The 14,871-nt window shown below is 41.2% G+C and overlaps 1 protein-coding gene across 2 annotated transcripts; it reads right to left on the reverse strand.

Moving 5' to 3' along the window:
• Positions 1 to 3,214: 3,214 nt before the first annotated feature.
• LOC125509895 (NADH:ubiquinone oxidoreductase, 17.2kDa subunit) lies at positions 3,215 to 9,192 on the reverse strand. 2 transcript variants are annotated; one of them, XM_048674922.2, is made up of 9 exons: positions 9,053 to 9,192; positions 8,672 to 8,913; positions 8,470 to 8,526; positions 8,246 to 8,298; positions 8,054 to 8,105; positions 4,698 to 4,757; positions 4,418 to 4,489; positions 4,205 to 4,271; positions 3,215 to 3,683 (listed from the first exon to the last, which is right to left on the reverse strand). In XM_048674922.2, exons 2-9 carry the CDS (start codon positions 8,784 to 8,786, stop codon positions 3,620 to 3,622), a joined length of 540 nt encoding a protein of 179 aa, XP_048530879.2. In that variant the 5' UTR covers positions 8,787 to 8,913; positions 9,053 to 9,192; the 3' UTR covers positions 3,215 to 3,619. The 2 variants fall into 2 exon arrangements, with proteins under 2 accessions (XP_048530879.2, XP_048530880.2); XM_048674923.2 differs by having other exon boundaries at positions 8,672 to 8,910; positions 9,053 to 9,185.
• Positions 9,193 to 14,871: the final 5,679 nt, after the last annotated feature.

Here is a 14,871-nt window from a genome sequence, read left to right on the forward strand (position 1 = left end):
TTGTTCAGTTCTTTGGGAAAACTTGCTTTCCATGATAATTCATTTACCTATCTTGTAGACTACCTACCTATGCTGTATCCGTGAAGGCTCCAAGTGGCAAACACTGCCGCTGCCGTTTCTGGTTTTCAGAGAGGAATGGAGGTCCAAATGGCACAGGAGAGAGCCATGCGTGCTGCGGTTGCTTTCTGGGCCCCCGTTTCTCTCAGGCATCCGTTCCGCTCAGAGATAGTAGAGAAGATGGAGTAGTAGCAGCAGTAGTAGTAGTATACGGCAAGACTGAAGGAGAGATGAAACCGTCAGTTTTTTTCTTTTTAAGAAAGTGAACCGTCAGGTTCAGGGATCAGAAATCAAGGAAGCACACATGGCAGGCTCCTGCACGCGAAGTTGCTGCTAGAAACCCTTTTTTTTTGGAAGAAGTTTCAGATGGCAGTAACTTGGCTTGATATACATGGTACTGTTAGAGGGTCTGAGGGTGATATATATATATATATATATATATATATATATATATATATATATATAAAGCACTGGAATTAAAGCATGGAGATAACATATCCTCCTCCTCATCGTCATCATCATAGTATAATATCGGATTCGACTGTTGTGAGTATGTTTCTGGTCAGATGAATCGTTTGCTGTGCACATATGTGAATGAAGAGGTGAATTGATGATGACAAGTTCGAACCTTGAGGTGCAAGCAACTGTTCCCTTTTCAAGGCTTTTTGACCACTTGCTGGCTAGGCCTTTTGGGCAGAAGGGGCCTAGGGGGCCCTAGGGGACAAGCATAGGATGCCAGGGCCATCGGTCCAACAGGCCCCGGACTGCATATCCTGTAGCTGGATGAGTCATCTTTCGCCCTCTCTTATCCTGTGCGCTGTGGCCTTGCGGAGGGCCGGGTCACTGTCAGGCTAGGCTATCACCCCTGGTGATGAAAGATATGCGTTGTCTGCATCTTCTCTAATGTATGTATGTACATACATAAAGATGAATCTATCTGTCTGTCTGTCCGTCCGTCTGTCTATGTGTACGCATGTACATTCCAGCACCAAGATGGCAAGATCACAGACAGCAAATTTAGGCTTTGCGATCCGCAGGCAACTGCGATGTCATGAATATCGATTTGTGTGCTGCAACATGTGCTGAGAAGGAAATGATTGCAAAACCATAATATGACCCCATCTGTTGTTACCAACGAAACAAGTGCTCAGTGTTCAGCAGGCCTGAGAATGCCATCACCTGCCTGGCTTGGAATCTACAGTAGAACCATACAAGTAGACGTTCAGAAGGCAATTCCACAACCAGACCTCGCTCGAGTGGGTTAGCTACCTACCTACCTACTTCATCCTGCATCTACTTGTACAGTTCTTCGATGTCGATCCATACTTGAAAGAAATTATCGCTAAGCTTGACCAGAAGTTACTGGCAGCTAACAAATGCCTTTTCTAGTGTGCATGCGTGTTCTTGAGGCAGAACGGTGGTAACACAGTCTACATGTAACACACACACTGGCACCTAAAGACAAGAAACAGGAAATGATACAAGCAGAACAAGTCCTGCAGATGCTAGTCATGCTACAAGATTAGAACAGGGGAATGGTTTCAGCACTAGTTTGGATTACGGAACTAATAACCAGATAAAGTTGAGCTGCCGGCAATCAATTCCATGCATAGGAAAGCTTCAGAGCCTGGTACATGTGTCCTAACTACAGAAGTGCAGATCTGTTCACTACTCAACATAGCTTCCAGCCTTCCGGGACTCACTAGGCAGGCTTATGTTGCACACCATCTTGAATCACAGAGACACGAGGATCCTGATCTGGATGTGCGCAGTATGAGGCATCTGCTCTTGACCAGGACAGTGCCGGCATCGGGCCTAGGGCCTCATCGCCGTCTTCAATAGCGAGGAGTTCTTCATCATCTGAAGTTGGTTCGGCAAATGGCGTGTCAATGCTCTCCTAGTTCAGGCCATCTGTCCAAAGAAGGCTTAGGCTCTTCACTGACTTGTTCATCCAAAACAACTATGTTGTCCAGGTTAACAGGGTCAATGGCATCTATGCACTTGTGCAAGTTCCTGAAAGATTGTTGGTACGGGTCAGTGAAAGTTAGTACATGGAAAACATTTGGGGGTAAATAAATACTTATAACAGACGATAACTCAGACTCTGGGCCATAAGCCCATAACAACATGGAAAACATTATTACCTGGGTTAAGTTTCTCTCCTTGACGAATTGCAATTTGGAAGGCCAAATTAACCGCTTGATTTCTTGTGCTCATGGAGCTGGAGAAACACCTTGATTTCTTAATAAGCTCCCTAGGGCCTAGACACAATGCTTTGCATCTTCAAAGAGGGACTAAAGTAAATACCAGGATTGAGAAAAAAATATCCTTTACATAACTTATAGTACCTTTACCTTCTCCATTGACTGTGAAGTTTCTTCTCCAACCACATCGATTACTCAACATAACTTATAGTACCTTTACCTTCTCCATGGCTTCATACAGGTAACCCATTGAAGGTTTTTCATTGCTATCCACTAAGCGTAGTACACGTGGCAGTGGCTCAGTGACTTACGCTACATGTTTGCATTGGGCGCCAAAAAGTCTTCCAAAATAATACTCTTTCTGATCCAAAATAAGTGTTGCAGGGATCTGAGGGAGTAGCTACTGCAATCTCTTTCCCAACACCACCTTTAGCGTAAGATGATTTCACCCATTTGTTGCCGTTAACAATCTGACGTAGTTTCAGCAATGTGGAGATTATGGAACCCGTGGACAGGTGCCATCTGTCTCTTTGATACGAGAGAGAAGAGATTGGACGGCGCAGAACAGAACCGTCAGAGAAAACATGAGCATGAAAACTCAAAAGAAATGAGAAAAAGGTGAAATAAAATGCCATCCAGTGGTGCATTTAGGGGCTGTTTGGATTGTGACTATCTTTGCCATATATTGCCATATGATTTTTGCCACACTTGCCTTAGTTGAGTTGCTCAAATTGTTAGCTACACTTTGGCTTGCCTAAAGAAATCTTGCCACACTTTTTGTGTCTATAACATGTGGGGTTCACTGCTCATAAAAAAATCCTTGCCTTAGGTGTGGCTAGAACCAAACACCTATCTAACTTGGTCAAACTTGTCTAAGGTTAGGTGTGGCTGGGAACCAAACAGCCCCTTACTTTCGACAGTCTATACAAATACATAACAAAAAAGTCTATATGACTACCTAACAAACAAGTTTACATGTAACTTTGCATCTTAGACAGTAATATTGCACCAATTTCAGTTGTTACACCATGCAAACAAAAAGCAGACCTCTAACTCCATAAAAGAAGCATGATTAGTTGTCTTCCAAACTTTTTGCTATCAAAACTAGCACCGAAGACTTCAGAAAAAGAAAATCAAAAGAGAGAGTGCCAGTGTTGCTTAGTGAGGTGCGACCTCACTGAACTTTATCAATTGGCAGGCATATGGTGTTACACAAAATACAAAATTCCCCATTTCTTGTATCAAAATGGTTAAGGGAAGCATAATCTTGGAACAATCTATCAGAACTGACAGCAGGTAGGCCACGAAAAAAAAGCTCAAGCAGAGACACTTGGTCAGCTGCAATTATAGGTTGGCATTCAAGACGGTGGCAGCCAAGTCCCTGGTTTAAAACTGGCACCAGTACCTGTTGGCTCAGAAGACCTGAAACAAAATGAACATGGATTCAAATCAACGGAGTCAAATGAAATAATAGCAGTTTGTAACCTTTTCTTTTAGTTCACAGATTAGCTACAGATGTTGTATAAAGGGGCGTGCTTTCTATACTTCTCCAATATCCAAAAGTTGGGGACAGTTTGCACTTTGCACTTAGAAACCCAGAAGATATTGCCAGATTCACTATGAAATATAAGCATATTAATGAATTCTCGTTCTCAATACGCCAGGATGCCGCACTCCATTTCAATCCTAAAAGGTTAAAACTAGATAGATCAACTTCATTTTACATACAATTGAACAATACTCATAGGCCATCAATTGCAGAACTGAATGAATTATGGAAGGCAGGTATAATACAACAAAAGGCAGGCATTGCTCTCTGAAGAAACAACACAGTAGCGTATGCTAGACAGTGATTGGCATTATAGACGAAAATGGCTAGTGAACAAATACCATCTCAACACAAATTACAACATTTAGAGAAAAACTTCTGCATCGGAACACACCTGTCATTATCTGTTCTGGCATCTTCTGCATCAGTCACATCATTGGGCTTAGACACCTTCTCAGGTTCTAAACAGAATGACAGAAATGTTAAGGCACATATTTGAGCTACACTACGTCACAATCATAACAGATACTACCTCTGTACCAAACTATAAGACATTTTTGCAGTTCAACTTTTGGTATGGAGGTAGTAGCAAATAAGACCATGTTACCTTTCTTTTTATCTTCAGATGTACCAGGGAACTGCTGTGTAAAACTTCTCAGATTTGGAGAATCCGTTTTCCCTATATTTGGAAGAACATCAATAGCAAACAATCAAAAGGAAAGAAAATGCAATATGATAATACTTATTTTATTTCTTGCAAACTCTTTGGGCAAAGCCAATGATTCAAGTATAACAATTTAGTAGTTGCATACAATAAGGAACTCCAAAGGGATATACAACCGCTGATAGAAAATAATGGAACCTACGGAGTGACATGAAAAACATACCAATTGTCTTGACTGGTCGGACACCAGACCTTCTTTCCTCTTCTTCTTTCTTTTTAAGAACTTGATTGGACATAGATTAAATGTATCAGTGAAGCAAATCCATGAAATGACACACATGTAGAACTATATACTACTCCCTCTGTCCCATAATATAAGAGCGTTTTTCACACTACACTAGTATGAAAAACGCTCTTATATTATGGGACGGAGGGAGTAATATATAAGGGGACCTTGGTGAGAAAAAACTTATGAATAAGATCTTCTATTGCAGCGCAACTAGAATGAAAGCTTCAAAGTGGACAGAAGGCATCTGGGACAATGGTAGGTAAGCATACATTTGTAAACAGATTTTAGAAATACAAACAGGAAGTCAGATTACACACCGGCTAGTCATTGCTCCAAAATGTTTTTTATGTGACTGGGTGAATCTACAGATATGTTTCAAACCTGGAATCAGTGTTCAAGAAAGCGTTTTTAAGCGACGCTTAAGCGCTGAGCGATGGCAAACCGCTTCGCTTTTGCCCTAAGCGGTAGATTAAGCGTTTTTTTTCTTAAATTTAGCCAGAATTTGGCTGTTTTTGAACTACTTTTGCTTGTCTGCTTGCGCAATAATGGCAATATGTCATTTATCTTATTATTAGGCTCTGTTCGGGAACTATTTCCTTTATATTCTGGCAGAATTCTGCCACATGATCTGTATTAGGTTATGACTATTTGAACTGAACTGCATTTTAGTTGTTATTTTGCTTGCTATGTGAACCTGATGTGTATATGCTATGATGTGAACTGTATTTTAGATGCTATTTCAATTACCCATGTGCCGTGTTTCCTATTTTCCTGTGTATATTATTCAAAATCTGTCAAATTCTAGCCAATTTCAAAAAACGCTTAAGCGTCCATTGCTCTAAGTTGTGGCCTTCCGCTTCGCTTACGCTTTCCGCTTTTTTGAACATTGCCTGGAATGACATGCATGTAACTGACAGCATGTAAACAGAGCAAGAAAGAGAAAATGGGGACAAGGAAGACGCCATCAGGATCGGGGGCCATAAATGTGTGCTTGGGTTGGAGACCTGGAGTGAGTCTTTCAAGCAAGGTATTGAAGATGAACTGGTTGTATGCTGTGGTAGGAGTGTTGGTGAGATGAATAACGGAGAACTTATGAAATAAAACTGAAAGGTTCTATCTCCAATCTCCATCTTCGTTTCTGTTATTTTTCCCTGATCCCCGATTTCTACATGTGTTCGCAATATCTTGTACTTGAGGAGGAAGCATGGGCGGAGCTACATGTGTGTTTGGGTGTACAAATGCACACCCATTATTTTTGCAAAAATGTTGACTACCCACGTATAATACACATATATGCACCAAATAAATTGAGAACTCTAGTAAATTTGTTATTGTTAAGGAAATACATGGCTCGCTCCCATTGCCTACTGGCTCGCTCCGCCAGTGGGAGGAAGTCTATGCCAATACCAAGGACATAACAAAATGAAGCTGGCCTAAACTAAAGTTTGTTCATAAGCATAATAAACTAATTTTCAAGTGCATATTATTCCTGTTTGCAGTCAATGTAACATTGAAGAAACTGAAATGTCTATCGGTATTCCAACTAACTGGTGGGCTGCTTGTGGCGATAATTTTTTCAAGTGATTTTGCTTCATACCCCATTCCCTCCAGTTTTAATAGGCTCTTGGCCCCAGAAATAGATGTGAATGACATTACGAATATACAAATTGGGAATTGGGAAGGAGACGACTATCTGGCATGGAACTACATATCAGTTCGTATTTTCTCTGTCAAATCCGCATACAAAGCCAGGAGATTTAATGATTTTATTGTTCAATGGGACAGGAAGGGTGGATCTTCATCATCTTCTTCCGATGCTCACAAGGCATGGCGTGTTGCCCTACGGAGTGTGGCTGTCGGAGCTGAATTGGCTAGGAGGAATATCAAGCTCAATGTTAGATGCCCCTTCCAATGCTTTCCACCGAGGTGGTGTTGACAAATGACATGCCCTACTGCTACAGAGAGGAATCCTAATTCGTTGGAGCTGGAGCATCTGTGCAACAAGAAGTGGCCACAACTCTCGGGAAAGAGCAGAGAAGGCCGAGACCTGGCGAGCTGGATGCTATCCCTATTTCAGGTTTTATCAAAGGATGACCTCTCTTTATACATTAGAATATTATATGATTTGTGGCAGGAGAGGAATGCTGCCTCAAGAGGTGAACCTGTGCAAAATCCGAAGAAAGTGGCCAAAAGAGTTTGTTCCCTTGCTGGTGAATGGAATCAGTTTAAATCGGTGCCAGCTTCCTCAAGTGTATGTGCTATTGAGAGATGGTTTCCTCCGCCTCACGGCTGGGTGAAGGTAAATGTGGACGGAGGGCTTAATATTGGTGGTGGAGCTGGCAGAGCAGGAGTAATTATCAGGAGGATTGACGGCTCCTTTGTTGCAGGGAAAAGCTCCGGGCCCCCTTATGTGTGTGATCCAGCGCTTGCAGAGCTGTTGGCGGCGGAAGGAGTCATGTTGCGACTCAACTAGACAAGATAGTGCCGGAGATGGACGAAACAGTGTGAAAACTGAAGAACGCTGCTATCGTAGAGATGTTACCTGATTGAAGAGCTAAAAGTCAGGTGTTTTTCCTTTTCTGAATTCCGGGTTGTATGGTGTCGTAGAGAGGCTAATGGTTGTACCCATGTGTTAGCAAAACTTGGTTGTTATTTGAATGGCTCGGGTGTGTGGTATGGGGTTCCTCCGCTGTTTCTAGAGCCATTGCTGTGTAAATACATGTAAGAAATAATAGACCAGCTGTTGTAAAAAAAGAAATATTACACAGTTCCCATTTAGCAGTCACAAATAAAAGGTTTATCATCAAAGAGGATAACAAACATCTCTGACCATGAGCATCATTCTCCCATTTTACTATCTAGTGAAAGTAACGGGAATTACCGAATTAGCATAAAACGCACACAGTAACAACCATAAGGCAGACTACAACAACAATGCTAATGCATTCCAACGAGTGCAACCCCAAAAAACAATAGGCATTACTCATGAGCGGCATAAGCAAATTACTTCTGCATAGCATTTCAGAGTCATCAAACATCTTTGATTCACTCTAACACACACATTTGATGTGCCTTTTTGTAGCATATCTCAATGATGACATAAGATTAACGAACAATGATGCAAAACGTAAAAACACAAGTCATAGACATGTGAGAACAACATGTTTGGGAACTATCGCTTTAACTTAAACAGTAACATTATCAACGAGCAATACACATAATGTGGAGCGAGTGAAGCTTAAGAACAATAGCAAAAGAGAGGTTAGAAGTTGGAATCAGCAGATACATACGTTCAACATTTTGCTTCACGCGTTCACGCCTCGCCTCCAGTTCAGCTAATTCCTGTCTCAGTGTAGCAATACATCACATCAGTATCTGATGCAATGAACACGCTGCTTCCCTTACTAAGTAAGCAAGGAGAAGTAAACAATCAATGTGAAGTTTTCAGAGAACCATGTGAGTGGCACGGTCTCACTCCTTACCTCTGGTGTTGGAGCCTTCTTCCTTTGTCCATTCAACCAGCAAATCCACTCAACTACAAGCACGACGCAACTATCAGATGCTGCCTACCCACTGACAAATCCGACTATATTGGCTCAGAATGAAGGCCATAAACCATACATGCCTGCAAAAAACATTTGTTGGTACCAGCCAAATTGGAGAACTAGAGATTCTCACAGGCCTAACAAGCGATAGGAGGCGTAACCTGGAACAGTGGTCGGGTCCCGGTCGCCCTTGAACTCAATCCACCGCTTCTCTTTCACTGTGTAATGCATCACGAAGCAGAAACACGGACACATCAGGATCACTTTCATAGAGGAGAGCGCAGGTTCTTGTCGCAAGGGAGAAGAGAACGCATCGACAACAGGAAGGAGTGTAGGGGGAGAGACGGACGCGGGGACACGTACTGGCGCCGTCGACCTCCTCGACGCGGGAGAAGTAGTGGTTGCCGGCCCTGTCGACGCCCACCTGCGTCCGCGACCGGAACATCCCCAGCATCCGCTCCATCAACCGCTTCGACATCGCTCCGGCGCCCCCTCTTCCGGCCGCCTTCGTCCGTTCGCCGCTCGCCCGACCGGTTACCGCGACGCCGCCTTATGGACCCCTCCTCCTCCGCTGGCCGCCGGCTGCTCAGACGCGCCGCCTCCTGCTGCAAAAAGAGGGTTGGGGGATTTGGGGATCGGGAGAAGAGGCGCGCGTAAGGGCACGTAGGCAGCATAGCAGGCGCGCAGCAGCGCGAGGTCTAGAGAATGGGGAGATTGGTCCGTGGACGTCGAGATGCGACTTACCCGCGCTTCGACCTGCAGCGCCGCCGCCGGAGTTGGGGTCGCCGAGGGGAGTCGATGTTGCTGGGCGGCTGGGAGAAGAGCACGCCAGGCAGTTTGGGTCCGGGACTCCGGGTCCAACCAGAGCAGAGGGCACAACGACCGACAGGGGTGGGCCGGGTGAACCAAAGTTCGGCTCAACCAAAGTAGTAAAACCAAGTTTGTATCTCAAAATACTAGCAAAATGCCCCGTGCGTTGCAATGAAAGAAAAATCATAATCTTCGATGCCCATAACCACATTTTGCTGCGTCACCGATATACACCACTCTCATTTTCGTGAAATCATGAACAATTTTTTAAAATCATGATTTTTTTAAACTCCTGAACATATCTGAAATCGTGAACATTTTTCAAATTCATCACCCTTTTTTACAAATTTTTAACATTTTCTAAAATCATGAACATTTCTTCAATGCATGACATTTAATACTGTGTGCAAAGATTTTTTTCAAAACTGTGAACATTTTAAAAACATTTTTCTTGAATAGGTGAACCTTTCTAAAATTTACGAACATTTTTTAGGAAATTTTTGGAACAATTTTGAAATCCACGAACATTTCTTTATTTAAAAAATACTTTTTGAAATGCATGATCATTTTCTAAATCATGAACATTTTACGAATCAATAAACTATTTTGTACTTCCTCCGTCCCAAAATAAGTGACTCGACTTTGTACAGAGGGAGAAAGTGACGAACATTTTTTGAATTTTAGGATATTTTTAAATTCATGATATTTTTTTGAATTGACAGAAATTTTGTTCAATTTCATTAACATTTTTAATGCACAACTTTTTAAAAAATGTTGAACATTTTTTTATTCCTGAGCATTTGTTTTAAAAATTGCACATATGCGAACATTTTTAAAAAATCATGAAAATTTTCTGAATCCAGAAACATTTATGAATTATTAAACATTTTATTTCATAATTCTTATTTTTCTAATTTTTGAGACTATTTTGAAGTCCCAAATTATTTAAAGTAGAAAAAAAGAAGACAGAAAAGTAAAAAAACAAAGCGGAATTTGAAAAAGAGGCCTCCCAGCCATGGGTCGGCCCAAATAGGCGAGTTGTGTCTTCTCCCAGCGCGCAAAGCGTAATATAGAAGGTTCCTCTGTATGGGCCGGCCCAGACGGGATTTCCCTGTGTGAAACGTTTTCTTATCACTTATAGATGGCATCGGTGGGCAATATTTTGCAACTCTGGGGACAATTTCAGTGACATACCGCCAGAAGCAATAGCGCCCTTTATTATTACCTAGAGATAAAACAAACAAGTGCCCATTTGGATCATTCCGAATTTTATAGTTCTTATACAAAGACAATATCAATCAGTTAAGAAATGGTATTTTGATTCAATCTTTTCTGATTATTAAATGCATTCACCTAACCTGAATTTCATACAAAAAAACTAGCAAGAACTCAAAACCACGTTTTTTTAACTTTATAAGTTGTCTAGCCGCCTTTATCTCTCATACTAAAATTTGTTGACTTTTTGCGTTGTTGATGAACTTGTGGAATTTTCCCACCATAATAAGGCATAGAGAGTGTCAAACGCTCCTAGACATCAAACCAAGGGTTGATTCTCTTTTAGGGGATTTGGTGAATCCCTGCCCTTTACCATATCCCCAACTTTCTTCTCTTGTCCCGAGTCTTCTCCCGTCCATAATCCTTTTTCTGTAAAAAAATATTTGTTTGTACGCGTGGGAGGGGAGCATAGGGGAAGGAAGGAGGAAGATAAGCATGCCAGAGAGAAGGCCTCAATGCTATTGGGGAAGGAGTGTGGCGGTACCAACCGGGCGTCCGCTAGAGGCAATCGGATGGAGGAGGAGGGAAGAGGAAGGGTCTCGTAAGCCTTCATCTTGAGGTGGCGAGCAAAAATCCATGACCCATCGACTTGTGGATTCATTTCCGCGGGGTTTCAATGGGTTCACTTGGGGAAATTAGGGTTGGTCCGATACAATCCTCGTGTACAAAGTAGCGCATCTAGGAATATTACAGATCTTAGGCCCAAGTGGATAAACCCTTAGAAACCTGCTAATAGCCGTCTACCAAACAAGGCCTAGCAAGGGGTTTATAGCACGTTTACATGACATTTTTGCCTATATGGAGAAGATAGACGTTGAAAAAAGAGGGGAGTGAGATCTCATGTCAGCCCTCATTCTATGTGTGCTCCCATGCAAATGTAATAAAAAAATGAAGAAAGAGAAAGAGAGTGAGTCGGAAAAAGTATGAGTCTAATCTAAAATCCAAATCAGCTCTTGGGAGCGTATGCTCGTGCACACCCAAAATATTTTTGGCAAATGTCTAAAAATTTGGAAAAATAATTAGATGTGTTCACTGTCAGACCCAAATGCTGACTGTAGCCTTTTAGGGAAAAGGCTTAGCGTTTTGACCTGTGCAAAAAAAAAACAAGTCAAATGCCAAATATTACCTTCAGATGTTACACTTAATTTTGTCACCGAGGAAGCATTGCTATCCCGTTTTGCATGAAAATTGTCAAACACGCTTGTTACATTAACAATAACATGCACAAAAAAAATCATAATACTATAAAATTATCTACTCTTTGTTTTAAATTTACTGTTCATCTAAGAGCATATGCACCCTAGAGTCAAAACGACACTCCCGAGTCTAATAGTCTACCTTACTTATATGACATGGCAACTGCAATAGCCGTCATCTAGCCGAGTGTGGCTTTATGGTGCACGGGCACCATGGTGCTCGTTTTTTTGAAAAAAATATATTTAAAAGTAAAAAAATCATTTTCTTGTGGAGACTTGTATGTGTTCACTACGGACCTATGAAATTATTTTTTGAAACAAAATATAATTTGCAGGCTGTAAAAAAAATCCGGCCAAACACAAACACAAAGCGTCCCATTTGAAAATACATATTTGTCTTTTTTGTACGCTGAAAATAAAATGATATGAAAATGTGCACATACGTATTATACATGTGCGTGTGTGTGTTTACAAAAAATTTCAACATTTTTTACATTGTAGAAATTGATTTTCTTGAAACGGGCACCATGGTGTCCATGCACCATTTGCATTTTCCGTCATCCAGCCATGCTATTAGTCATACTCGTATATCTGTGTTTGTTTTTATTTCAATATTTCTTCTTAATGGGTTAAAAAATTGGTGTCAATAAATGGATAAAACAAAAAAATTGCAAAAATACGTTCACGACATACATATAAATATTCATATGTATGAAATAAGTGTTGCTCACAAAAAATGTTCATGTGTACAACAACAGTTATATCAAATATAAAAGGTTCATGTATTATTAAGAAAATATTTATAGATGTTAAAAAAATCTGTTCGTGCATGTGAGGACGTATGTTTTTTTTTTTTGAGAATGAGGACGTATGTTCATGTATTGCCGAAAAATGACTCAAAGTATAAAAACAACAACAAAAATCAATGACAAATAAAAAGAGAAAGGAAAAATAAAAGAAGAAATGAATAGAAAAAGAAAACCCATGAACACTTGAGAAGGACTGGCCCAGGACGCACTCACCCCGTGCGTTTGTTTACTCCATCCCAAAATAAATGTCTCAAGTTGTATAAACTTAAGACACTTATTTTAGGACAGAGAAAGTATAAACTCGCGCACCAGGTGAGGAATAGGATTTGCCGGCTGTCGCACTAACAGGTTGAATTTGGGCAGTTATGAAAGGGCGTTGTACATTCTTTAAACAGCGAAACCTCTCTGAATCACGAGTTTAGAGCTGATCAGAGACGACCTGCAAAACCTCAGGTTCAAATATATATTGTCGATGTCGTTCAGGATCACCTTTTCAGTTCTTCCCTTTGCTCTTGGCCTTCGGCCTTGGTTTTCTTTTGCAGCGAGCAGTTGCTCTCTGAGCCTGTAGCCCTTTCTTCTTCTGAAATGCAACTGCGGTACCATCTCGTTTCCCCTCAAATCAATTAGTTGCTCCACGCAAACAACATGTGATCGGCACAAGACAGCCGTGGAACACGGCAGCCGCCACAACAAATATTCTGCTAATGTATCTCACTGAGGCCGAAAAGCGAACTCGTGATAAAAATCAAACCCAATACGTGCAAACAGAGTGCATGCTATCTAAGCTGAACGGCTCCTCTATTTTTCTGTTGTTCTGGTGGACATGCCTCCTCTGCTCCAAGTGGCAATGCATGATCTGCTTTACACCGCTATAACTATTCTGCAGCTTGCAACATCATTAGCTTCTCAACGATTATGCTCGGAGACTGAAATGGTGCAATTTGCAATATGTTAGCTCCTCATGAGTGAAGTGCATGATAGGTCCCTAAACTATTTCAAGGTATCATGTAGGTCCTTCAACTATAAAAATCGGCATCTAGGTTGTCGAAGTGCAGTAAATGTGTCGTTCAGGTCAAAAAATTGTCTGACCCCGCCTAACCGGCCAGCGGCATCGTTGACCCATGACACATTGGACAGGGGGCCCCGGCTGGCGTAATTGACCCATGACATATCGGACAGGGGGGCCCAGCTAGCATCGTTGACCCATGACACATCCGACAGGGGCCCCAGCTGGCATCGTTGACCCATGACACATCTGATAGGGGGCCATGCAAGGTAATGGCCAGTGACAAAAATATGCAAATAAATTCTAGTTAAAATGATAAATGCACTTCGCTCCAAGTAAATTCAAATTCATGGTTTCATAAATTATTGCAAGTATTTTTTCCAAATTCATTGTTCATGAACTCTTTTTCAAATTCATCTTTCGTGAGCATTTTTTAAACTCGCAAACATTTTTTCCATATTCGCACACAATATTTGTGGTTTACGAACATATTTTCAAATTTATCATTCGTGAATACTTTTCAAAAATGGTGAACATTTATTCCATATTCACGACCATTTTGTTGTTCCTAAACATATTTTCAAATCTATTGTTCATGAACATATTTTCTTTTCTTATAAAATTTATTGTTCGCAAACATTATTAAAAGTCACGTACATTTTTTCCAAATTCATCGTTGCTGAACTTTCTTTCAAATTCATCATTTGTGATTTTTTTAAAGTCATGGACATTTTTTTCCATATTCGCAAACAATATTTGTGGTTTGCGAACATATTTTCCAATTTATCGTTCATGAATACTTTTTTTAAAGTTGCGAACATTTATTCCATATTCGCGAACCTTTTTTGTTGTTTGAGAGCATACAAATTTATAGTTCATGAACATATTTTCCTTTCTGTTCAAATTTATCATTCGCAAACATTTTTCAAAGTGGCATCCATTTTTTCCAAATTCATTGTTCGTGAACTTTTTTTTTCATATTCATAGTTTGCGAACGTTTTTTGAAAGTCCGGAACATTTTTTACATATTCATGAATTTTTTCAAACCATGAATTTGAATTTATTTGCATATTTCCGATCTGTAAGGTTAGGATCAAATTTGCCAAGTCCGGCTTGTATATACTCCTACCGCCGGTAACCTCTATGCCCAAATCCATTCGGGGTACGGGCAATCTAAAACAAGATGGGTAATTCCAGTTCGGGTTTAGATAACCACCTAGCGGACTCGGCTTCGCGCCTGTCTTCGATTTCCACCACCCGGCCTAGCTCGGCTTCGCGCCTTCGCCTCCTGTTAGAGCATCTCCAACAGCCTCGTCAAATTAGCGCCGCGCTGCAAAATTACCTATTTTAGCACGCGCGCAACCGGTATAGTGGTTCTAGCGGGCGCGCAAAAACCGCGCGCGCGGCATATGTAGTTCAGCGTGCGGGCCGAAACTGCATCGCGCACCGCTTATTTGCTGCGCCCGC

Source organism: Triticum urartu, chromosome 5A (assembly GCF_056163025.1).
Source record: "Triticum urartu cultivar PI428250 chromosome 5A, HENAU_Tu73, whole genome shotgun sequence".
Lineage (NCBI taxonomy): Eukaryota > Viridiplantae > Streptophyta > Magnoliopsida > Poales > Poaceae > Triticum > Triticum urartu.